Source organism: Melozone crissalis, unplaced genomic scaffold, assembly GCF_028551555.1.
Source record: "Melozone crissalis strain CALT ecotype California unplaced genomic scaffold, PUWL_Pcris_2 ptg000016l_1, whole genome shotgun sequence".
NCBI classification, from domain to species: Eukaryota; Metazoa; Chordata; class Aves; order Passeriformes; family Passerellidae; genus Melozone; species Melozone crissalis.
Genome location: NW_026535794.1, coordinates 48835340 through 48862861, shown reverse-complemented (window position 1 = coordinate 48862861; position 27522 = coordinate 48835340). Strand labels below are relative to the sequence as shown.

Sequence of the window (27522 nt, the reverse complement as noted above, 5' to 3'; positions counted from 1 at the left end):
ATTGAAAAATAATTACTTTTATAATCATTACAAGCAAATTCTCCATCTTCTGCACTATGAATAAGGCTGCAGACAGGTTCTTAAAGGTGAAAAAGGCAACTTGTAACACAATCTCCAAACTTTCTGATTCATTGTTGATTAAATACTTTTTGTCACTTCAGACTTTATTCCTAAACAACTATATTAAAAATAAGATAATTACAAAATATAATATTGCACATCAGAAACGATTTTTCCACAGTTTCCTATCCAAAATAGACTTAAATTGACAGAGGATACATTATTACTAGTACTCAATTACAATGTAATGCTTTTATAATATTAGGTTACATTAGGTTCCCTTCACTCAGGGAAGCACTTAAATCCATTCTTGTTTTCAGGAAAAGGAGAAGTCTTCCTGACTCAGAGACTCCAAAGCAGAAGTATGACATATCACAGAGCTACTACTTGGGCATACAGAAAATATTTGATTGGTTTGTTTCACCAATTCTTGAACTCCACAGCAAGTCTTATTCCAGTAAGTATTAGAAATAAGCTAATTCAATTTAAAGTGCAATTCTCCTTTAAGAGTCAAGTAATCTCTACTTTTATACATAATTCTTGCAGAAAAACAGTCACAAGATGAAACAGAAACGTGATGACAGCACCCTACACTTTTTGGTTATTCAGCAAGTTCACACAAAATATTAGCACTCACCAAAAAATAATATTCTGGTTTTATATAGTTGTGAAAATGTTCCACTGATTCTGAAATGCTTCTGACATTTCTCACTATGAAATACATAGGCAGAGCAGCAGCTCTCCAAGTGTAAAATACCTTCCTTCATTTCTACAGGCTGTGTATTCAGTGCCAACACCACTGACATTCTAACATCAATATTATTTGCTAACACATAGAACTTGAGGACAAAGAATTATAAAATGGAAAACTCAAGTGCTTTTTTAATTTAATTAATTAATCAAAAGTTCTGAGATTCAAAAGCTGGTTTAGGTCATGGCCCCTCTCTGGGCTGTAATTTTCCCCTACAGAATTTCTTTAAAACCGCATCCAATAAAAATATTAAAAACCACATGCAATAGAGCATCTGACGCTTCCCCTGGGAGACCTCTCCACAGCCAAGAAGTTGTTTTTCCTCAAGCTGGATTTTCATTTAATTTCATCCCATTGCCTATTCTCATGGAAGCAAGGAGAAAAGGTCACAGGAAGGGCAAGAGATGGGAAAACCCAACCAAACAAACAAAACAATTGCTAAACTACACTGAAAAAGTGTGATGATGAAAGGGAAACTATGAAGGCAAGGGTTAACTTGAGTCCCAACTTCCAAGTTTTTTCTTCTCCACCAGCATGGAAAAGTCACAGATGCACATGGATGCCTCCAAGAGGGAAAAAACTCAATATGGAAAATTGACTGAGTTACCATTCCATAACTGTGATTTTGAAAAAAGAAGCAAAGTGCCCTTAAAACTGCTTAACTTTCTACTGCCCAGAGAAGGAAGAAAACCTCTTTGAAACTTGTTATTATTTGAATCTTGAAAAGGTATCAGCCATATCTTCCATTTTCTAAAAACAAATGAAACCTACATAGTAGACAGCACCACCTTCTTGTAAAAGGAACATTGTACCATCTATTACCCTGAACAACCAGTGTGAAAGATGTCACCAAAGGAGATATCACAAAACGTAAGATTTAGTCAATGAGGGTTTGTATTCCCTCACAACCTAATAAATACAGTATCTGGCTGTTCATTTAACATTTCCTACAGCTCAACAATTTATTTACTTTTTATTCTTCCTTCTCTGTGGCTAGAAGGAATTAGTGAAAAGACTCTTTAAAGAATTAGTGCAAGACATGTATGCAGACAGCTATTTTGAAAACATTACAAACACAAAACTCCTGGAGGATATCATACAAAAAGGATGAGAGAAGATTCACCACTAGTGTGAGTCACAGAAGCAAACGTTTGTAAAAGATGTAAAAGCCCTAATCAGTACTTAAAGAAAAGAACAGACACCCTCCAGAATTCATCTAGTCCCCGCTGCTTTCAACAGAGAGAAAGCAAGTAACATCAGAGGAGGTGGATGTGAATGTGATCTCTGTCCTCCAGAATCTCAGAATCAAAAAAAAAAAGGCATGGCAATAGCCACCAACAGCTACACATTAAATTCCCAATTCATTTAGAAAAGAAAACATAAATGACTGGTTAATCAATAAAAAGAAGACAAAATGAGCTTGAAAGATTTCATGTGCCCTCATCAACAACTTCCTTTCGGCGCTGGGCCCGGAAATGGCGCTCGATGTTGATTGTCACTTCCCTCTGCAGATTCCTGCTGTTGGTTTTCCCGGCTGTCCTGATCCAGGGGTGCTGAAGTACCTGACGTGCTGTGTAGCGCTTCTGGGGATCCACTATCAACAGCCTGGTGATGAGGTCTTTTGCTGCTATTATGGAAGAAAGCAAAGGAGAGAGGGGTGAAGCATGGTGGTGTGCAACATGCTCCAGGATGTGCAAACATGTGCAATCTGCTTGAGCAGGGTGTTTGAAACACATCACCCACTGTGGTCACTTCCAAACTTACCATTCTGTGATGGTGACAGTTATACCCACACAAAATGTCCTTCTTGCTTTTTTCATTAGTTTTACCATGGTTTTTGTAACTATCCCCAGGAGCTATTCTAACAGCTGCAGTTAGAGTTAGTGACAGAAAATATTAAATCTCCATGACTGATGTCGTTCTTCTCTTCAGAAACAGAGGAGAAAGTGAAGGGACTTTAATCTCAAAAGTGTGCTGGAGGCATCTGGCTGAGTGTTTACATTCACAGGAATGAGCACTAGCTATCTCATCTATTATGAGGCATAAATGTTGTAAAATGCTGTGGAACAAGTCCTTTAAAGGACGGTACAGGGATTAAAGGAGTTCTAGTGTTTCTGATTTTGAAGAGTGCACAAAAGACACTGTACTAGCCTGTGAGAAAGAAAAAACTACTATGTGCAGACCCCACTGTCAATAGGAAATTGACACTGTGTTCTCCAGGACAAGGATTTAATTCTCAAAATTTGAGATTTTTTTATAACATCTTTAAAATCTAACATAGCCCTTGAGAGTATTTTGACACGTTTTTCTGCAGAGACACATAAACAAGATGAGAAAATCCTTGCTTTTGCTTACAGAGGGAAGAACTGAGGACTCCATTACAGCATGCTGAAATAATATGCAGAAACACAGCCATTGATAGTACCAGAGCACTAAATTCACATTTAAAGCACAGATTCACACAAGAGAGATCCATAAAACACCCCAAGTTGATCAAGCTCACTGCCCCGAAAAAAGGGAAGAAGAATACCACTTCTCAGACCTACTGTGAGTGCAGAATCTTACCTGCAGAAATATTGTCCCAGTAAGGGGACAGGAACTCGTAGTGACCCAGCTGTATGATCTGAAACAGCTCCTCTTGATCACGGTCCTGACTGCGGAAGGGGGGGAAACCGCAGAGCAGGATGTAAAGGATCACACCAGCTGCCCACATGTCTACTTCGAGGCCATAGCCTAAGGAAGAAGGGAGAAACCATGTCTTGTTTTAGAAAGAAATCTCACAACTGCAAGGGAACTGTTTCTTGGAAACAGAATGAAAAGGAAACAGAATCTCTGCTCTTCTGTTCCTCAAAAGAGGAGGTGATCAAATGAAAGAGTGGCTGGTACACCATGCTTACAAGCTGCCCATTATTAGCTACAGCTCTCACAGAGTCTCTCTTTTCCACAACATGTTTCACAAACACTGTCTCACAAGGCCAGTGTCAACTGGGGACTAATTGAGAAAACAGGGCACGTATTTCTAAAATAGTCATCCTCAGATTCCCTTCAAAAAAGAACTAAGAGTGCCAAGTTTCTATTGAAATTGGATATAACTGGAGATGTGCGACCCAGCTCCACAGAACAAAAGCCAGAAATAGATTTGTTTGAGTCACCAATAAAACTGACTTCTTTTCAGGTTTGATTCTTTTTGGAGATGAAATCTTTAAAATTCCTTGTGATGCAAAACATGTTTTGAAATGTTAAATAATTTTAACATACATGTTCACAATGACTTTGCATCATCAGAGGATTTGGAAAGTTGTTTGGATTACAGTAATGAAATGGGACTGGCTACTCTTAGGTTATAACATGAACTTTTGGTCATTTGCCCCCCTTCAGCTATTATTATCTATGATATTTCATGGCTTATCTGCTTGGAAGTCAGTGATATATTAGCACAGACACTAATAATGCAAATGTAACTGATGTCATGCTCATGTTTGTTAAAAACTAAGAAGTTTCCTTTCCCAAATTACACTGCTAGCCAACCTCCTACCCTGAAAAGATATTTCAGTAGGTTGAAACATTCTGGACTACTTCCATTATTAGAAAGTTCAGCATAATTGAAAGATTTATGACAAATTAAAAATATATACACTCACCCTTCTCAGCAAGTATTTCAGGAGCAACATACGTTGGTGTTCCACAGACAGTAAATATGGGTTTTGTAACCTGCTTAGCAAGGCCGAAATCTGCCAGTTTCAGTGTAGTAGATTTATCTGCATTGTGCTGAACCTATATCCAAACAAAATAGATATACACATTTAGTCCAGATGCATTTTAAAACAGTAAAATATAAAGGAAGCAGAAAATAAACAGGAGGGAGTTCTAATAATAGTACTAATAATGCAAACAGTCTTCAGAACATGGCTCTTTTCCCCCATATACTAAGAGGGGGAATTTATTTAAGAGGATAAGGATTTATTTAAGAGGATAAGCAATTATGGCAAAAAGATAACTTTGCTCTACGAAGTCTGGCACACTGCAATTTCCAAGAAATTAATAGAAGGAACACAAAAAATAACCGAGTCAATTAAATACAATAATTTCCTCTTGAGAAAATAAACTATTCTTTTTTCCTGGGAAAGCAAAGAAGAATGCTGTGGACTTAAATGCAATGAGCCCATGTAAACTACTGATTTCATTTTTTTAGCCCCAGATAGCAACTAAGTACCCCACAACTGCTCAGTCACTCAGCTGCCCACAGTCGGATGGGAAGCAGAATGCAAAAAACAGTGGGTTGAGATAAGAACACTTCAATAACTGAAATTATTAAAGTCTAATAATAATAACAGTAGGAATGGTAACAACTATAATGAGAAGGGGGACAGGGAGAGAGAGTAAGAGCAAGAGAAAGAGAAAGGAGTAAAACCCAACAAAAACAAGTGCTGCACAATACAATTGCTCACAGCCCACTGACCCCCAGCTCAGCCTGTCCCCCAGCACAGCCAAGCAACTCCTGGCCAACTTTCCTCAGTTTATTTACTGAGCACAATGTCCTATGGCATGCAATATGCTTTTGGGTCAGCTGCCCTGGCCATGCTCCCTCCCAACTTTTGGTACACCTGCTACCTGGCAGAGCATGGGACACTGAGAATTCCTTGACCTAGGATAAGCAGTGCTCAGCAACAACCAAAACATCAGTGTGGTATCAATGCTATCCTCATACTAAATCCACTGTACTAGCTAAAACCAAGACACATAGAAAGTGTATCTCCATTATGCTGGTCTAACAACAAAATACAAGCCAACAAAAGCTTCATGTTCTTTACAAATTACTCTGCTACTCTACCTGCTGCCCTGAAACTAGGTTATTAATGGTCACCACACAGCAACTCTTACAGAAATAGGTTCATGCAGAATGACCTTCTAATTGAGCCTTTTCAGCAGTTCTCATCTCCTACATCCACCTGGCAAGTAGTCAAAACACCTTCTCCAGTTCTAATTTTGTATGCACTGGTCTTTAGCATTACTTTATAATGCAGTTAATGAAGGGTTATTTTAAGAAATGAAATGTTAATGACAAAGACAGTGGGATTGAGCCCACCCTCAGCAAGCTGGCAAGCAACACCAGGCTGAGTGATGAGTTTGACAGGTCTGGAGGATGGGATGTCATCCAGAGGCACCTAAACAAGCTCAAGAAGGTTGAGCCTTGTGAGGTTCAACAAGGACAAGTGCAAGATCCTACAACTGAGCTGGGGCAATCCCTGGTATCAATACAGACTGTGTTATAGATTGACAGCAGCCCTGAGAAGAGCAATTTGTAGTAGCTGGTGGATGAAAAACTGGAATGAGCTGGCAATGTGCAGTTGCAGTCCCGAACACCAACCATATCCTGGGCTACATCCAGAGCAGCGTGGCCAGCAGGGCAAGGGATGGGATTCTGCCCCTCTGCTCTGCTGAGATCCCACTGGGAGAGCCACATCCAGCTCTGGGGTCCCAGCACAGGAAGGACATGGACCTGTTGGAGAAAGTCCAGAGGAGGGCCGGGAAGGAGGGATGGAGCACCCCTCCTGTGAGGAAAGGCTGCAAGAGTTGTGGTTGTTCAGCCTGAAGAAAAGAAGGCTCCAGACAGAACTTATTGTGGCCTTTCAATAATTAAAGTAAGATGGGGACAGGCTTTTTAGCAGGGCCTGCAGCAATAAGACAAGGGGCAGTAACTTTAAATTGAAGGAAAGTAGATTCAGACTAGATACCAAAAAGAAGTGTTTTATGATGAGGGTAGCAAAACACCAGAACAGATTTCCCACGGAGGTGGTAGATACTCTATCCCTGGGAGCATCTCAAGTCAGGCTGGACAGGGCTCAGAGCAACCTGGTCTAGTTGAGATGTCCCTGCTCATTACAAGGGCATGGGCCAGATGACTTTAAAGGTCTCCTCCAACTCAAACTAAGATTCCATATTCAAAGGCAAAGTCATAAACAATGCAGCAGTATAACTATATAAATCAGTATGCTTCATATTAGTGACTGACACTCAAATATTCTTTGAGAGGTACAAAAAGTCATTATTTTCCTTTCAATGAAAAATTGTTTGTCCCTGGAACTATGGGGAATGATCAACAGCTAAAATGTCTACAAAAAAGCCAAGTAAACCAGGACTTGGTTTTGAATGGACAAAATGGACTGTAATGTGACAGGTATACTCTGTGCTTTAACACCTCATACTTTGCCATCATGGCTTAAGAAAGCCATGATGGGCTTTCTCAATTCAGGATGGTCTCTATTACCACATAACTAAAGGCACAGATGTTACAGCATTTGCTCTTATACATTACAGTTGACTAATCCCCATTAATCATCTTTATGGAAACTGTAAGCACGCATCCAATTTTGATTGAGCAAGATGGGTTCAGACTTCTTGGTGGGTTTTTTTCTTTTCTTCTTTTTAAGATATAAAAAAGTTTTGCATTACAAAACAATACAGTGAAGCCTACTAATCCATTGTAACCTTTTTTTTAAAAAATGCACAAAACTGGGAGGAGTGAGTGATGCCCCAGAATGCCATGTGGCCATTTAGAAGGATCTCAAAATACCTGAGACACAGGCAGGGCAAAACCTTTTGAAATTTAACAAAGACAAATGCAGGCTCAAAAACCTGGGCAGGAGCAACCCATGCATCAGAACAGGCTGGGAGCTGACCAGCTGGAAAGCAGCTCTGCAGAGAAGGAGATGGGCGTCCTGGGGGACAAGAAATTTTCCATGAACTAGCAGTGCCCTTGTGTACTCTCCTGGTTTTGATTAAGCAAAATATTTTGGCAGGGGTTTTTTGCTGCTCTTCCATGAAAAAATATTTTTCAGTACGAAACTGAAAATAAAGCTTACTACAACCATGCAGTCAAAGCTTCTGCAAGAAGAAGCTAAAATGCCACAGCCATTTTCTCTATTATATTACCAAACTATGTGACAATCTTCTGCTATCATGCACTGTGGACACAAACTGACAAAAATTACCAAAAAATTATAAAAGTAACACTTGCTTTGTAGAACAACATCTATCTATAGAATTTATATTCTATCAATAGGGTAATAGTAGTAAGATGTTACAAAAATTCCCAATTGAAATGCTAAATTTTATACACAGTACAAAAATATGAGCATGAATGTATTTTCCTATTCTATATATGTATATTTTATTATATAAGAAAAGCATGTCACATGGAATTTCAACTCCCTGCATGCTACTGTACTATGACAAACAATACTGAAACATTTATATACAATGTTAGAAAACACCAAGGTCGTGGGAAGGGTGGAGAACACAATGGTCTTAATCCCAAAATCTTCAGGAGATTTCTTGCTCTGTAAAATGCACCGTTGCACTTTTTCTTTTCTCAGAATGCCAGACTCCTAATCTCCCATCACAGCACAAGGTGGCAACACAGCACCATCTGTTCTTTCAGGACAAAACCTCTGTGCTCCCAATTTACTTCACAAGGGAGCAGGTAGAACAGCAGGCACAGTGGGGGTATTTCCACAGCTTTGTGACAATCACTTCAGAGACAGCATGTAGCCTGTCAGCAGGCCTGAAAACCTCACCCCAGAACATCTCAGCAGCTTCACTAACACTGTGCTCAGAACAACTCAGTCAGCTCAGAGAATTGCCTTCATCCCAAGCTTCCTACTGTCCGGTCTACCTTTCCATCAGCTGGCATCACCTTGAGCATGCAAATATGCTTCACTGTAGAAACAAAAGCTTCTCAGCTTCTTTTTAATCATTCCCAAGGCCAGACTACTTCCTCATAGCAGTATTACAGAAATGCACAACATGCTCAAAAGAAATCAAGCCTCTGACATCCATGGTATGTATTCCATGCAATGGTGAGAACAAAGCAAAAATAGCGCTGCCTGCCTATAGACTTAATTGAGGTAAGAAGGACCAGTACACTTCACACACTTTCTATAGACAGCCAACTTAGGCCATACAAATACAGCATCTGGTGGCCTTGGACAAAAGGCAGTCAAGTCAATTGAACACTACTTACTCAAATACAGATGACACGTCAGAATATTAGAATATTGCCTAAGGATTTCTAGTTATGCCAGCCATAAAACAAGATGATTGTAATATAAGGGCAAATTCATCTTCAAAGAGAAAAAAAAATCTTTCTCCTTCTTGTTTGATTTCATATTTACCTTGTGAAATTCATCAGTGTGTTTTAGATAATGATTCAAGACATTAATAGTTCTCTGTATACACATGTATATGGTAGCACTGATTCTTCCTATGGACATCATGAAAGCCAGTTAGTCCATGTGACATTTTGTACATGGGAAACAGATAGAGCTTAAGAAAATTACTGCTTACACATTTGAGTTTCAGACATCCCTTGCTGCTCGCTAGAAGAAACTCTATGAAGAATCTTACAGAAAATTCTGGAAGTTATGACAGGTAAGTTGTTAAACAGGAGTTTGACTCACATGCCCTCAGGAAACTGGCAGTGCTCTGAATGTATGTAAATAGTGTTACAAAATAGACAGTCCTTTGTATATATGTAAATAGTGTTAGAAAATAGACAGTCCTTTGTATATATGTAAATAGTCTTGGAAAATGGACAGTGCTTTGTATGTAAATAGTGTCACAAAGTTCAAGGGCAGAAAGTCTATACTTGAAGTTCTCACAAATACATGAAAACTTGCAGGTGCAGGGGGGCAATCTCAAATGCATAAAAAGCTATAACAGTTATAAAGTTGAGTGTTGAAGAATTAGTACATTAGCATGTGAGGGAAACGTACAATGAGATGAGTACAAAATGACAAATACAGCCCTGTCCCTTCCCCCTAAAAAGGGGTGACTTTATGTCTTTTACAGCTACAACATGGAAAAACAACACCACATTTTGGGCATTAATTTCTCACTCACAAGTGAAAAAATGCCAGCAGCTGTAGAATTAAACAGTCCCTTACCAAAAAACCTTGCCAGAAAATCTTGCTCCATGAGGTAGCATGAAAGAAGTGACTGGCTTCGACCAAACACACCACATTGCCCATCCTTGGCAGCAAAGGTTTCCTTGCTGAACACCTAGTCCTAGATGAGGTGATTCGGCTAGCAGATGGGAGGGAGCCGTAGCAGCTGTCTTCACACCAGCTGTCAAACAGATTTTGTTTTTGTAGCGCAAGTCACCACCCTTCTGCCTCACAGCTACGCTGCGAGGAGCCTGATCAATGTGGGCAGACACGGCAGTGAAAGAGGGAGGGGGAAAAGCAGAAACGATGATGGTGGCCTGGCACAGAAGTTTATAACTAAAGGAAAGTTCCATAAGAGAAGCTGAAGTGCAATGAAGTAATAGCTACACCAGGTTTCCAACTTTCTCTTGTGCCAATAATTTTACAGTTTACTAGACTCAAAGTATATTTCTATCTTTTCTTCTGTAAGGACAGAAATGGTTTTCCTTCTTTCCCTAGTTGCTTATTTTCATGAAACTTAAGGAAATATTTTTTCACAGATTGCTGCTTTTTTCTCATCTCTTATGACAATTAACCAGTATGTTTAAAAGTCATTAGGAAGAGGGTTAGATTCTCACACAAAGCAGGTTCAGAATAGATATACACATTTCCTTAGTAAAATAGACCAAGGATCCTTACTCTTCCACTTCCCATTTTCTTGAAGGGGAAAAACACTAGATGAAGACTACAAGATCACCTGACCAAAAGAAGAGCCAAAGCAGGACAAACAAGTCAACAGCCTAAAAGTACACACTTACATTTTGACCTTTGTGCACAAAGTCTAGGGAGACTAATTCAAATTTAAACATCCTCAGTGTAAAAAGAGGTATCCCACAAACAGGGACATCTCTGCAGGATGCTGGAACTTCAAGCACTTTGCTTCATCTCCTGATGCTCCTGATCCACCAACAGCCAATGAACCCATTACATTTGCTTCAATGCTGTTTGTTACTGTTCAGCACTGGCTGATGGTAAGACTAGTGGCAGCTCTCCTTCCTACTTTGCTGCCCCAGCCACTCTGAGGAGAGAGAGGCAGCACAGTAAAAAGACAGAAACCCCAGAATCCTGCTCAAATGGACTGTCTTTACAGGAATTCTTATTAAATAGCAGGTGACCTATCCAATACTATCAAGACCTTATAAACTTATTTATATGGTTGAATAGATTTGCTTTTCAAAAGTATACTTTGTGTACATGGTATCTAATACTGGTGTGCACAGAAAATTAATAGCAATGTGAAACTAGAACAGGTAAAATTTTATTTCCTGCAGTGTTTAGGTGACACTGTTCTTGTATGACAAAATACCTACAGTCTGGGAGCTGCTCTGTCCTTGAAAATTGTATTCTGACTTTCAGAAGGGGCAACACGATTATTTCAGAGCTACACAATGCTGCCACTGCCCAGCATTCTCTGTTTTGCAGTTTTGTGAACTAAATGTGAAAACAACCAGAGCAGACCTTTATCTTGCCCTTCTTTGCTTATCTACATCACTGTGATGATTATGTATTATAGAGGGAAATGAGGCATCAGATCTCAGGTGTTTCACTGAGCATTAGCTTATTTTCAGCAAATAGGAAAGAGCAGGACCCGGTTCATAATGGAAAATCAGCTTCTGGAAAAAGCCATGCAGTTCTATGTGAAGTTTTGTTCAAACTTTGTGCAAACAAAACACAAAGGCATGGCCTACAAGCCTACTTCTTTCTGCAAAGCAGCCAGTTGCATTCACTGCATTCAGAGTTGCATTCCTTCTTTTATTTACACAGAGATCACACACCAAAGACTTTCATTAAACTAAGCAGGATTCATAGCAGGACCTAATAAAGATACTATTGCTTCGTTTAAAGGTTTGGGAGCAAACTGTTCCAGCCTAGCCTTGTGCAGCCTCTGCATTATCCTTGAGCCTGCTGCTTTTCTCCAGAAATTCGCACTGATCTCTGTGCAAAATTAATTCCCTTAAAAGCACTGAATGGCCCATAGGACTAAATAATCTATTACTTTTTTTGTTTGGCTAACCTTGAACTTCCAAAAAGTTGATAAAATCCAATTTTTTAGAGGCTGGCAAATACTTGCTATTTATCTGTTTATCAGGAAATCTGGAACCCTAATACAAAAGTGCAACACACACTTAGCAAGGGAGAGTTGTTTGCTGTTACAGTCCACAATGCAAAGTTCTACAATTGTGAAGTGTCAATACTACAAACATTTCTATGCATATTCACACATGTCAATAACTCTATTGACTTTAGTGCAGGGTGCAAAGAATGCAGCCTCAGAAATGTGATGGAAACAAGAATTTTTCTCTTTGGCATGAAGTTACTGTTTGAGCTTACTTTAATGATGTATTCACCAAAACATTTTAGTGTCAGATCATTTCAATCAACTGCATAACATTTCTGCTTCTAAGCAAAGAAATTGTCACAAGATAGAAATCATCATATTAGAGGACTAGCACACTAGTCTGCAAGATATACAAATGCAGTGGACAAAAAGTCAAACCAATAAATAAGATAATTTAGCAATTTTAATAACCTTTAGTCTACAAGGAAGATGCTTTATGACTCATCCTTGGACACCTAAAAGTCAGGTTTGATTTCCAAAAAATACAAATGCTCACTACCCCTGAACACCTGTTGATTTTTACTTTAATTCCTTTCTACCACCACTTCTATTTGCAATGCACAGCAGATCTATGTAAAGCAAACTGCAATTGTAATTTCACTCCAAAATTGTATCCATTTTTTTAAAAAGCCCTGCCACAACACATTATTTCTGTATGGGAGTTGCTTAAAACAATTCAAAGAACCATAATTGGAAGGAAAATAAACTCAAGTCCTGCACAAATGCAAATGTTTGACAATACTTACCAAGAGATTCTCTGGTTTGAGGTCCCTGTGGACAATGTTCTTGCTGTGAATATAAACCAGGGCTTCACACAGGTCAGTGATCATGACAGCAGCATCATGCTCTGTGAACTTCACACTTTCTATGATTGCATCAAATAAGTCCCCTCCTGGGACATACTCTAAGATTAAGTAGATCTCAGCTTCTGTCTCATACACCTCAATTAAGCTTACTATATTGGGATGAGAGAGACTCCGAATAATGAGGATTTCACTTTCCATCATGTCCTCCTTCCCCATCAGCTTGGATTTATCAACAATTTTCATTGCATAGATCTGATTGGAATCACAGTGGCGGCATTCCTTCACCACTGCAAAGTTCCCATCCCCAATAGTTCTGCCAATCTCATAGTGCTTTTCCACATCTGTTCTGCTTTTAATGGCGTGCCTCCGGCTTGTGCTTTCCAATCCCTGAGTTTTGTTGTCTTCCTTACTCACTCTGCGCTCCCCTGTCTTTTCTCGTCGAGTCACATCACTCTCTCTACATGAGCCATTCCCCTCTCTTCTGGCAGCTTCCTCTTTAGCCCTTTGTCCCTCTCTGCCCTCTCTATGTGTTTTAGACATTTTCTCAGCATCCCTCAGAGTGTCTTTCTTTAGCCAACCATTATCTTCCTTCACCTCATGAGATAGCTGGAGCCCTTCTACAGCATTCTTCCTGATTTTTACTACTTCCTTCCCATGGTTGTCATGCTTCTCAACATCCCTTTCTTTCTCAATGTTCCTTTTTTGTTTCTCCAGCCCTTCATTGACAATCCTTTGTAGAGGCTTCCACATCCTCCTACTGCCATTATCTTTCCAGCCAACTTCCTCACCCTCCAGACAGGTTTCGGGAGACTTTCGGCTGTTCCTGACTTTTGTATTTCTTTCCACGTGGTATCTCTGACACACGCCTGTGTTCAAGTCTCTATTCTCAAACGAGGCCTCAGCCTGCCTTTCCCTCCGTAACTTTTCTCTGGCCTGCCTTTCCTGTTCACACTTCTCACACCTCAGCACCTCCTCAGAACTGTCTTCCAAGCCTTCCTCAGAACTCCTCTCATGCTTAAGGTACCTTTCACTTTCCCGTGTTTTCCTAGAAGGCTTCGCTCCATGCTCACCACCCCAGCTCTCTCTAGTCCACTTTTTTTTGGTTCTCATTTTTTCCTCTTGCTTTGTCTTGGTTTGACTTTTTCCTTCATGTCCAGCTACCAGCTGGGAAGACAAGCCATCGCTGCAGTTCTTGGTCATTTCTGTCTCATCAAAGCCACTGTCTACTTTCGAGGCCTTGTCATACAGCCTGCTCTTCAGTTTTTGGGACTGCTCCTCATTCGTCTGAATGGCAGCACTGGCAGCATAAGGATTTTCAGGATAAAGTTCTTGTAATACCACCTCCAGGTCCTTCAAAGTGAGGGGCTCCTTCCCCATAGCAATGAACGCATCACCTTCCCGGAAGAACTCAGAAACGCTTCGAATTTCCCTGCCTCTCAGATTGTACAGCTTTCTCACACGGTCATTCTTCCAGCGAGGAAATCCCAGAGCTTCTGAAATGTCAGCCATCAGCTGCTCAAAGGTCTGCACTGATCTCCTGTTGAGAAGCAAGGTTATCCTCCGGAGCGTGCGCCCCCCGGGTTTCACCACTGTAATTATCCTTGGCTTCACAGGACTGTGCTCTGAATGTATCGTGTGAAAACCATTGTGGGGGCTGAAAAATGAGGACCTGTGGCTGCTTTCACCCAAACATGGTTTTTCATAGTTTCCACGACCAACAGGAGGACAAGTCCCATGCAGTTTCCTCTCTTTTACTTTTGAGCCTGTGTTGCGTGGTGAATGGTCCAACAAGCCTTGGCGTCCTAAGACAAACAAAAAGCAGAAATATTTATCATTTTGCATCATCAGACCTCTTGCAGCAAGTTTTCTACATGTCAGTGCATGTGACCTCAGAAAGTAAGGATAGGTAACTTCAAGCTTTATAAAGAACTTTTAGCTACCATTAAGGAGTATCTCCACATTGTTGCAACTCCGACATTGTCAACTTTGTGAGAAAATCTACATTCATTTTGTGACAGGAGAATGTCATTAAAACATAATAATATTGAAGAGAAAAAGATATTTCTTCTAAATCCTCACATCTTTCAGAAATCCTCAAAGACTGGCAGGATTGTATCCAGATTGTTTAGTATTCTCTTATTAATACATCTCCCATAAACTCACTCAATTCCTTTCTGAACCCAATTGCAATTTTGGCCTCTGTAAATCCTGTGGCGACAAGTTGCACAATTACACTGCATGAAGTAAGATAAACTAATTACTTGAGTTTTAAAATTACTACCAGATGGCACTCTGTATGCAACCTTACATTTTTATAAATAATTATCTCCTCTTCATTTTCCCTGGACTGTCTATAACAAGTTAAATAAATTCTTTTTTAAAAAAATTACTTTTGCTACAATTTTTACTGTAATTTTATAGGTCATCTAACAGCAATGCAATTTAATCTTTTGCCTTAAAGAAAGGCCATCTTATTTTTGTTTGATAATTGGAGTCATGTTTTCAAAATTTTGGGTTGACTTCTTTATTCTAAAAATAATGTGAAGTCACACAAAGGTCTGAGTATTCTCTGGGGACATTGACATTTCATCTTAGAACATCATCCAAGAAAATGGCACCATTTGTTACGCATAATTGCAAAACAGAAGAACTGAAAACATAACATATGGTTATGGACAAACCAAGCCATAACACAATTCCTTGTCTATCAACAATAAACTCAGAATAAAAACATCCCCCAAAAGTATTCTGAGCTGTTTTACTTGCTAGGATTAAAACCTGCTTACAATGCATTTATTTTCAGCCTCAAGAAATGTACTTTCAGAATGAGATTGCAAAGTGTTTCCACCTCCATTTAATAGCCTTGCTCTTCAGCTGGGAACAAACATTCAATGCATACAAGCTAACAGGACCAGGACAAAAGGAAACAGCCAGAATGTTTAACGAATCATTACAAGGAAATTTCTGTACACCAATGGCTTATCCCCCAGAAAATCAGGTCCATTTTCATAATTACTGTGATTCCAAAGTCACAGTGCAGGGGCCAAATCCTCAAAGGAAAATCTGCATATATCAGCATCTCCCTTGGTGTTAGGCTCATGCCTACTACATCTTGGGTTCCAAGTGCAAAAAGCCATTTTCGGTATTTCACGATACATATTTTTATTTGTCCTTCCCTTCAAGGCATAATAGAGTGAAGAAAAAATACACCTCCTTTCCTAGAACAGCAAACAAAAGGGAAAACTGCAGCAGTGCTGCAGCAAAGCATTTACTTGCTCTTCCTCAAAAAATACCCAGTAGGCCAGGGCTTGATTGTGGAAAGCACAGGAGGAGACACAGCTATAGAATCCACTCTGCTGTTGTCTCTGCTTGATGCAGGATGATGGACACTTCTTGGTTGTAATACTCTCACCAGCTAAGCACTGTGTGCCCCCCAGCATGTCCCTTAACTCTTAGCTTCATTTTCTTCCCCTGCCAAATGAGATGTTCTTCTCCAAACAAATATTACAAAGAAGCCCAGCTGCCAGCATGCTGATTGAAGACGTAAGCATTATATAAGAGCTACGTGTGACTAATGCTTGGTGGTTGTACAGGTTATTTCTGTCTTCATTCTGCTTTTTAAGGATGATCTCTTGTTATCAAAAGATGACTACGTACGTGTTAGTGATTTCTCAACATTCACGTATTTACATTCCACCCAGAATAAAGCTTGCTGTGAATGGAGGGGAAAAAAAAATCAGCTGTAATAACAGTTCTCTGAAATCTAAATCAACTCCACAACATGTTAGTTACCAGGAACTGAGGAAGCTCTGAATTTAATCAACATTTCCTGGTTCTTGCGTACCCACTGCCATCAAAGCTTTATCTTGCTTATGGGAACTCTGAGTGACATTTTTACTGTTTATAATCTTGGTACAACATAAAAACAGTGGTGCACAAATAATGACTTTTCCCAGAGATTATGTTCCTCCCAGTTATGCTGCTATTATCATATCTTTCTATAAACCATTGATTTTAACTGCTTGGTTGTACTGTTGATTGTTTCAATTACCCAGGCATCAATTATGTTTCCTTTCTTCACTAAATTGGCTAAGCCTTAAGGAGAAGACAAGCTTATTTTTTAATTCTGTAACTAATGGAGTAAGAGCAGTTTTATGTCATTATTAAGAACAATACAGGAATGCTTTGTTCTTTCTAAACTAACTTGATTCCTAGCCAAAAACACTTTGACAAAAGCCACAAGTTGATATGTAACAATGTTCCTTATAAGAGTAGAATTGCATATTCTTCTATGATGAGAAAGGAAATAACTGCCTAAATCATTGCATGAAAGAATTTTCTAATATTTTCCAAGAAAAGGGGAAGTGTCAAATTTTGTCAAAGTGGTGGTCACAATGACTATACATTACATACAATTAAAATTCACTTCAGTTGCCTGTTACAACTATTTCAGTCATAATTTCTGTTATTTTCCAGTTATGCTATATTTAACTGATACACAAGAAGCAAGCCTCAATCTGTCAGGAAAGTGCATATGCTTAGAGCGGTAACAAGCATTTCTAGAAAGCCTTCAAAGGTCACACACATACCCAAATCCTATAGCTACAATTTATATTGCTTCAAAAATCTTGTTTCCATATTTATACACAAGTGGGAGAAGGAGGAAGAGGGAGGTGGTATGAGAAACACACTTCAATGAGTTCAAGCACTGGCAAATTATACCTCTGTGAATAAAATGTGCTTTTTCTTTTGCTGTCCTCCTGAGAGCTAATGATTAGTAAATATAAATATTCCTTAGAAATGTTAGGATGGATCGATGAGTGTGTCTGGATTTACCTGTATACACATCTATCCATATATTCTAGTACATTATGGATTATCAGTGGTGCAGCAAGGCCAAGGAGGATGCTGAGGCTGCTGCTGTGGATGGCCAGGGGCAAGGCAGCACAGCTGGTCACCCTACACTGTGTAAATGGGCACAGGAAAACAAAAACTAGAACCCATGGAGCAACACAGAGCTCCACATGATGAAGACACGATGGTCTTGTAGGGCAAACACTGACACCAACTCTCTAGAGAAGCATGGAGGATGGAACAAACTGCCATTTGGGGGCTCAAATGTAGCAGAAACAAGAAATTTAGCACCTATGACCAAAGCACAGATGCTCCCAACAGAGAAAATGTGCCCCCCTGCAGGGAGCACAGCTTCTGTGACTCATTTTTAAAATTTACAAATCACTTGTGATCATCACAGTCCATCCCACTGTGGGGGTGAGGAGAGTGGGAAAACACTGGGAGAAATCACAAAAATTCCTCTAGAAGATATTTCCTTGGAGTGTTTTGGATCATATTCTGAACGTGGAGTAAACTTAAATGAATTCTGAAGACTTAAGCTCCAAAGAAGTTGTGTACACAGAGCATCAACATCTACATCTTAAGGAATTGCCTGGCTACACCAGCTAAAACAGCAGAGTAACAGGTTTGCCAGAGGTCACCCACTGCAACTAAAAACATATTGCTGTCATTTGTCTTTCAAAACTTATCCTTTCCCTTGGCCAGTCCATAAGCTTTTGTTCATTAATTAAAATATTGCCTCTCAGCTTGCATTCTTCTTGGCTCTCCTGCTGGAGATCACAGTTTCAGTAATTAACAGAGTGGTTCACCATTCTGCTATAAAGTCACAGGTTGAAGGGGAATTAAATTTTTACAGGGAGTTTTACAACACAAAACAGAAGGCAGCAGTGAAATAGGATCTAGGCACGGCATTGCTGTGAATAAGATGGTGTTATTTGAGCCCTCCAATTTTTTTAGAAGGCTTCCACTTACAAAAGCAATTATAAAAATGCCCCAAAGCATTAGCAGCAACTAAACTTGCACATGACAGAAACCCTGTATCTGAGAGTTGTTTTGATATACTGGTCCAAATATAGGATAAACAAAACTCTGTTTAAGTGGGCAGAGAAAGGACAGCAGTATAAATGCCTGGTTTTTCCTTAAGAAAATTCCTGCTGAGGGCATGAAAAACAAAGACCATGGGGGGAAAAAAAGAGAATGATCTTACTTGGTACAGAAAACATTTGATTCATTTCACAATACTAACAAGTATCTTCAAGTACTTGAGTATGAGGAATGCCTCTGGTACTGAACTCGGAGCAGCTCACACAGGTTACCAATATGCATCAGCAGTCAGCTCCAGGATGCAATCCAAGTCCTCTAGAAATGTGCCATCTTGATCTCCTCTCCTTGCTATAAATTATTTAAAGTTGCAACTTCCAGGGCTAGTGCACGCTGTTAGTGCCCAAGACTGAAGCAGTAACATGGCAAGTCTTAGTTCACTAGATCAGATGCACAGAAACAAAACATGATCGCAGGCATCCTTTTACAGCAAGTAAATTTTACATCATCTACAGCCCCACTGCTGGAAACACTACTGGTGAACTTTTCTCTCAAGACTCATACCCTATCTTTCCTCCCCTGCCATGTTTTACATCATTTTAGGGCAGAGATTTTGTTTGAGTCAGGACTGGTGGTTATTTCAGCAATAACACTTAAGGCAGACACACTGCATCAGTTCTGACCACATAAAACCCTGAGTAGAAAAAGTAAGTCAAATTTCACAAGGGCTGGATGAAGAGAGCATCAAATGTCTTGTTACTGTTGCTGTTAGTTGGACAGTTGCTGTTAGTTCCAGCCTGAGCCAGCTCCAAATGCTCACTGAGCTCAGAGGCTTGGAATTGAAAATAGAAAAGGGAACCTAGTGAAGAACTGGACTGTGAGGATAAGAGGAAAGAGGAATTGTGACTGCAGAGAAGGAAGCCAATAGGGCTATAGTCAGGTACTGTCTGACACTGTAGTTCCTACAAACTTTTACACCTGCTGATAGCAATTCCCCTGGCCTTTACTGACAGTTGAAGCAGAGGGAGACTGTAATAGGGAAGCAGTAAAACATGAAAATAAGAGTGGATCAAGAAGTCAGGTAGAATGCCAGGTAGAAACTTAGACAAAGAGATGGGATTGGAAATCAGCAACAGAACTATCCTCTAATGGTCTACTCCTCTGCAATTCTCAATAAAGAACATCCGGCTTTTGCTGTCACTTGCACTATTAGCTTATATCAATATATATTTTTTTAAATATCAGGAAGAACTACATACACACAAAGAGAGGAGTACATTCAAAGAACATTAGCAAGGTCCACAGTGAGACAGGAGAAAATTAAGAGTTATCACTCACATCCTGCATTGCATCAAAAGCAGCGTGGCCAGCAAGTGAAGGAAGGCAGTTCTCCCCTGCTCTTCCATTCTCATGACACCTGGAGAGCTGCACCCAGCTCTGGGGCCCTTGACACATGAAGGATGGGGACCTGCTGGAGCAACTCCAGTGGAGGGCATGACCATGACCAAAGGGCTGGAGCACCCCTCCTATAGAGACAGAGTGGGGGATGTTCAGCCTGGAGAAGGCAGCAGCTCTGGGAATACCTTAGAACGGCCTTTTAGTACTCAAAAGGACCTAGGAGAGAGCTGTAGATAGATTTTTACAAGGGCATGGAGAGATAGGATGAGGGGGAGTGGCCTTAAACTGAAAGAGGAGAGACTTAGATATGATGAAGAAATTTTCACTGTGAGGGTGGCGATACAGGTTATCAGAGAAGCTTTGGGTGCCCCATCACTGGAAGTGTTCAAGATGGGACTCTGAGCAAGCTGGGGGCAGTAAAAGGCAGCCCTGCCTGTAGCAGAGGGCTTGGAATTTAGATGATCTCTGGGGTGACTTCCAACCCAAATAATTTCTTTTGTGAATTCACTTCCTCCTTGCATACAAGACAGTTTAGATATACACACAATTTTTCTTGTACACTGGACCCTCTTTTTCAGGTAAACTGGATTAAGGACTGTGTTGTAGAGAAATTTATTTAACTAGAAGAGCTGAAAAGTGTGTGAAAAAAAGAGGAAGATCAGTTTCTGTGCTTAAGGCACTGCAGCCCTGAAGAACTGGATTCTGTCTCAACCAATTCCATTGGGTTTCAAAGCAGTTGACCTAATCTATACTTTCCAGAGAGGATCAGAGTCTGGTAGCCAAAACAACATTCTGAGACCTGGTCCACAAACCTGCTCACTGTTCACAGCTGCAAGGGCATATACTGGAAGAGGTACTTCAAACCACAAGATAATATAACACAACACATAATGTTAAATCATCCTGAAATTCAGGACCTGGGCATCTCAAGTTGCTTTCTTGCCCAGATTAAAGAACTTTTGACTTTATTTTCTGCACCTTGGCTGTCACTGAATGCAGTACAAACCTTCCCTTTGGAGGCATCACAGACAGGCTAATTCATATTTGTTACTGTAGAAATAACCATGACAAAAAAGGCCAGAAGCAAATAAGCCTGTATTAACAGCAGGGCTGAAAAACCACACAGCAGGAGGCATGAAGAGCCAGGGTAAACAGCAGAGTAGAGGCTCATTAGGAAAGCTTTGTCCATCACATACACTGATGGAGACAGAGTCCCTGGGGATAAAAAAAGCAGCACCTGATAATGCAATAATGCATACATCTTAATGCATAGGAATATGGGTTGGGGGAACAGCAGTTCTAATCAATAGTCATAAAAGCTTGACTTTGTAACCTGAATAATATTAGATTTTAACTACCTGGCCTCATAGAAATAGATTTTTTAATACATTGAAGAAATACATCAAATAAGCCTTATATGCTCACAATACATTTGATGGTAAGGCAGTTATAAACTATACTAGGCAATAAAATATTATTGTAAAGCATATGGCATTATAACCATGGTTTACAAAACAAAATAAAAGATGCACACTCTTTTTAGAGACCAAAGTGTATTTTATTCAATTATGTTAACTGAATTTGAAAACAAAAACAAAACAAACCACAAAAAAACAAAAAACCCAAACTCATTGTGATATTTGCATTAATTCTTATCCGCATTAGCTACTGCAGCAGAAGGAAAACAAAATCATGTTCAATATCATTTATCAGCTGGATTCTTTCAAAAACAATTTTAATACTATAACAATGAAAAAAAAAAGGGGGGAGAGGAGAGGGATCAGTTTAATTTCTATAACATCCCTTCTGCTACCCTAATGGGCATTTCCAGTCATACTCATGCCAGCACTTCCATGTCTGATATGCACCAGCGTAGGGGAGATCAATCACTGACCCAGTCTAACCCAATTTGTAGAAAATGAAAATCACTCAGCAGTTCAGACAGTGTTTTAAGTTCACTGAAGAAAAACTAATTTGGGCTCACATACAAAAAGAAAAAAAAATCAGAATAATATCTCTATCTCATAAATATACAGTCTTAGCCCTAAAAGATCATATAAAATTAGTATGATGGGCTTCCAAGTTCTTTATCTTTCACAATTTCACATCAAGCATGCTTAAATTCGCATGCAATATTATTTTTCCTTTAACTGTCAGCCCTGCAAACTCAGCTATGTGTCAAGTTGGGTTCCTTCTGTCCCACACGTCACCAACAGAACTAAAGTTTCTCCCGGCCAAATGCGTCTGCTCCCATTAGGTGAGTTTCCAAAGTGTCAGCTGCAAGGAAAGAAAATGTTCTTAGTGGCTACACCTGGACTGCAGGACCATGGGAGACATGCACCTCTGACCTCATGAGGGCAAGAAAGAAGACTTCAAAACTTTGCATTGTACACCTTATCTTCAGCATATCTGCTTTTTATTTTAAGAAGAAACATACATTGTGTTATGCAAACTGCAAACCAGAGATCCCTAAATCCTTCAGTCCCATAAGTGTCCATTCTCATTCTTCCCCAGTCTCCCACACTAGAAAGAAAGAAATGAGTCTTCTCTCTTCCTCCGGGCCCTTTATCTCACTCCCTTTTTGGGACACAGACCTCAGAGTTAATGGGACACCCTGGAGGACAAAGAGCACCAGAGCAGCTAAAATCAGACACTGCAGCAAAGAAGTTCCTAAGATGAGAAGGACTGTCTAGAATGACAGTCAGGAAAAACTTCGCACTTCAGCAGAGGAGGGAGCCTGAGGGATGCCCACATTGGAAAACCCTCCCCTGTGGCTAAGGGAGCTCTGGACTTTTCCATTCTGAGGACGGATGTGCCTCTGTGACACCCTCAGCCCCAGTGTGAGTGTCATCCCACAGCCAAACACTTGTGGGAGGCTCAGCATGCCGCCACATGTGACCATATTTACTGTATGAGAATCACGATGGAGAAATGACATTTAGCAACCACCTTTCCTTATTTCTCCTCAAAGATAAACTTAGAGTTTGCTTTGCCTTATTCCCCCCACCCCCTTCTCCCTCACTAAATGTTCAGAGCCCCTTTGGAGTCTGTGCTGGTGTTCTCCTGTCCAGCTCCTGCAAGAAGGGAGCAGCAGGGACTGGACTGCTGCAGATTGCTCTCTGTGTTACATTCCCCCTTCCAACCTTGCAACAGTGCTTGGGCGAAAATTATCTTCCCAGGTGCTTATCTTCTTCCCTTGCAGGCCCACAGCCACCCCACTGTACCACTGCAGGTTTTCTAAATCAAGCCATTTGTAATTAAAAAATAAAATATTTACAGCAAACACAGATGGTTCCTGCCATGTGTTAGTGTTAAACTGAGCTGAATCACACCCAGAGCAGCAGATGAAGGTAAAGATTTCATGGAGACTGGTAATGACTCACAAGTGCCATCATATTTACTTTTTTTTTGGAGCAGAATCCCACTTTCATTATCTTCTTTCTGACATTTTAAGGGTAGCAAATTAAGAAGCAAGCATAAAGAGAAGTCTTGTAGAGAAGTATACAGATGCATAATCTGTAAAGAACTATGTGAAATGTAAGACTGCACGTGAAATGAATCAGTGCCTTTGGAGGTGTGAGGCTTGGTCTAAGCTACATAAAACCAAAAAAAGAATATTATGAAACTGCTCATTTATTTAATTTCTTTCAAAGATGACAGGCTGTGTGTTTTATTGGGAACAGTCATGGCTGCTTCCTGCAGTTTTCCTGCTTTAGGGTCTGCCCCAGTAACCAGGGAAGTCACTTCTGCAGTCCAGGACTTTCCATCAAGGATCTTTCAGGAGAGGGGTAGAACTGACAGAGGGAAACAAAAACATCTTACACAACTGTGGCATTTGCCAGAATCCATCTGGCAAAGCCCTCCATGGGCTTCTCAGGGCTCACTGTACAGGGAGCTCTTGACTGTTGATGCTCTTGACTCCTGAAGTACCATATATTTCAAATTAATTATTCATGTTTCATTACAAAGTAAGCTTTCAGCTGCTTTTTAGTCCTGTTAGCCAACAATGCCTCAGTCAAAGGAGCAGGATTCTGTTGCTTCTTGTGGGAGACATTATTTGCATTGCTTCCTGAATCTCAACTTGATGACTAATCGGTTGCAACTGAGCAAACCCAGTGAAAATAAAAGAGCCTGCAGAGGTGTCACTGAGAGTTTAATTAAGCTTCCAGATCCTTTACTACCAATAACCTCGTTGCATAACTAAAGGAAAGATCCGCCAGAGTCTGATTCTCCGTCTGGTTTGCAAAAGGGGAAATCACACAGAACTTTTCTTTGTAAATATAGCACGTTTAAGAGATGTTAACTCACATACAAAAGCAGAATTCCCAACCCCGTTATTACAGAACTACTTTTTCAGAAGAGATTCATATACTGAAGTCAACATTGCAAAACAAATTGTTTCACAGGGCTTCTAAAGGAAGATGGGTTTCTCAGGGAAAACTGTAAGCCAGCACTAATTAGGCTCAAAAGCCTGATGACAGGCAGATCATGATTTTCACATCATCAGACAGTTCCCAGCATTTCCATTAACTACATTATTTGGAGTGATGAGAAAACTAAAACCTGGAGAATACATGCAGGCTAGCACCATTGATGGAGTGGGAGATGGTGCTTTCAGAATGTCTGCTGAGAGCTTCCTCCACGAACATGTGGCATAATTGTTTTGCATTCTTACAATAATTAGACTGTGTAAACAATGCTAGCAACAGAGGGAAGATGGTAAACACGCCTGACTTTCACTTGCACTGAAAGCCAACTACTGCTAGGTAAGGGGGACAATGTGCAAGCATTACCAAAACTCCAAATTTACATCAGAATCAATCAAGGCAGTAACTCCCACTCTTTCCTCATTGTTTCCAGAATCTAGTGAACACTCCAAAAGGACAGAGCCCATATCCTGAAATTGAGAAAAACATGGAAAACAGTATACTGTTATAAAGAGAAATGTCACATTCACCTCTTCAACTACCATATTTTCAGCTCTGATCCAAGTTGCATTGAAGCTAATTAAAAGTTTCACATTAGCTTCAGTGAGATCTGAGGCAGCTAAAATCACCATACTGTTCTGATTCTAATTATATTTACAAGAAAGATTCTAATTTTATTTACAAGAAAATCTATGTAACACTAATTCCAAATGTTGTTAAATGTCAAGGAATCATTAACTTAAAGGAAATGAGAAAATCAGTGACAGAAACCAATTCAATTCACCCTAGAGCTGTTGGAAGAGAAGGAAGGACCATGAACTTCCTTTATTTTTACAAAACTATACATGTTTCTGCAGAAAACAAACCAAGCTAGGTAATCCTGGAAATGGGGAAATGAATCCCACACAACTTCCCTTAGTCACCACGCGCTGTAAGTCCAGCTGGTGCCAAAATCGTGACGCTTTGCGGAACATGACCAGAAAAAGCAGCAGTGAAAACAGATACAAAGCTTGTAGTGACACTACCAGATACAGATACATTCAAAAAAGTCAGCCTAGCATGCCCAAGGGAATTAACCTGAGTATTAAAAAAACCCAATCTAGGCAAAGTAACTTAAACACCACTCAAATTCAGAGGTTTGAACAGCTGCCACTAACTTGAATTAAACCAACTTATCTTTGCTGACAGTTTAAGTCCAATTAGCCAATTCAGGATAATAAGTCACAGATGGAGAATTATCAGAAGCTAACTCTCAGCTGATGTGCCTGAACATCCTACAAAAATTTTCATGGAAAAGGTCATGCTATTTCAGAAGATCCACACCCATTATGCTGCAAGAAAGGGACTAAACTCAGCAGGATCAGTTTTATCTGGAGAGCTGAAGGGTGGCTTCCTGAGATACAAAATTCAGCTACCTCTTGAGAAGAGCATGGGTCGCTATAATAACTGCACTTCAACTACATAAAGCAGCTGTAATATGTTTTGTAAGCTTCATTTCACTTGCTGACTGTTTTGGGAGTCTGCTGAGCTCTCAGCATTTCAAAGTGTCAAAACTGCATTCAGATCATAGAAAAAAAACACAAGGAGCATCAACAGAAAAAAAGCAACAACAGAAAAAAAAACAGAAGAAAAGGAAACAAGAAAGTGGAAGACAAACTTTATATATGCATGTTTTCATGTCTCTATATAAAATTAATATCAAAAGCATGCATAACAAATTATCAGGTTCAAGGAGAACCTCAGTTTATACCCTCACACAGGATGGGTTTCAATCTTAATGCTCAGAGGAAGGAGCTAGAAACTTTTTACACTATTGCAAGGCATTGGGAATTTTTGTTGGTTTTGGGTTTGTCCTTTTTTAAAAAAGGAAACCTCTTAGTACTCAGTGCAGCAAAAGTTTCAGTTTATGGGGCTGTTCTCAAGTACTGTGTCTCACAACCTGAAAACTGCTCCATTAGCTCAAACCAGTGGCCCATCCAGTCCTGCTGACACTGCATACTCAATGTACCCTGAGGAAGGCAGAAAATAATGCTGCACAGGGAAAAGTTATGGAGTAGTTCTCCTATAAATACCTGCTCAGTTATTAAACAGAGGCAAACACAACTGATATAACTACAGAAGCCAGGGGATGAAAGGGCACAGCCAGCATTCTCCCCGATAGAGGTCTGGCTACCACATATCACAGCATCCCCATCTGACACAAGAGCCCTCCCCACTCAGCCCCTGCCTGTAACCCGTGCACCTCCGGCCGTGGTGATTTCCCAGCTGCGGGAAGATTCATCAGCCTCAAGCGGGTTTTAACACACACTTGTGCAATGGTTTAAAGCCCTTAGCCTGCATTCTGTTCACTTTCCTTTGTGGAGCATCAGTGTGCTCTGAGCAGCCCACGAGCATTCGCTCCCAGTGAAGTACTCCCATGCCGACTACCAAGAGTGCAAGTTACTTCAGATCCTCAATTTTCACGGCAGCACAGACGACACCGTGCCTGCCTTTCCGAGCGGCGAACGCTGAGTTCGCACTCAGCCTCCAAAGCTTGCCCCGGTACGGGCGGGCTGCCGCGGTGGCTTCCAAAGCAACCCGCTTCCTTCCCCGCCAGCCCACTCCGCTAGTCTGCCCTACAACACAAAGCTGTGGGGGCGAAGGGCTCGTCTCTAACCCAAAATACAGCAATTAAAAGGAGCATGGTGAAATAACCACCCCAACTCCGGACCTTCGGGGACCTCTCTCCCCCTCCAAAGCCCTCGGGCCGAGAGGCATCGTACCTTCCTTCCTCCGTCAGTCTCCAGCCCTATTTTCCAGCCCAAACGCCCGCGAAAGCTTCCCCCGCTCCCCGCAAGGACCTGGGCAGGAACTTTGGCCGCCGCCCCGCGTCCCCCTCAGCCGGGGCGCCGGGCCGCCAGCTTGCCCCCTCCTCCCGGAGCCTGTCCGAGCAGGGTCCTGCTGGGGCGGCTGCCCGCGGGGAAGGGGCCGAGGGAAGGGGCTGAGGGAAGGGGCAGGGGCCGAGGGCAGGGGCACTCACCCTGGCAGTGGCAGCAGGCGCCCGCCGCGGGGTGGAGCGGGGGCGGCGCGGCGGCCGGCATGG

General features: G+C 40.8%; 1 protein-coding gene across 1 annotated transcript; it reads right to left on the bottom strand.

Annotated features, from left to right (window-relative positions):
- DCLK3 (doublecortin like kinase 3) lies at positions 1–27522 on the bottom strand. Its single transcript, XM_054273794.1, has 5 exons — positions 27460–27522; positions 12661–14522; positions 4453–4585; positions 3377–3544; positions 1–2438 (listed from the first exon to the last, which is right to left on the bottom strand). The coding sequence occupies exons 1-5, from the start codon at positions 27518–27520 to the stop codon at positions 2242–2244; spliced, it is 2421 nt and encodes an 806-aa protein (XP_054129769.1). The 5' UTR covers positions 27521–27522; the 3' UTR covers positions 1–2241.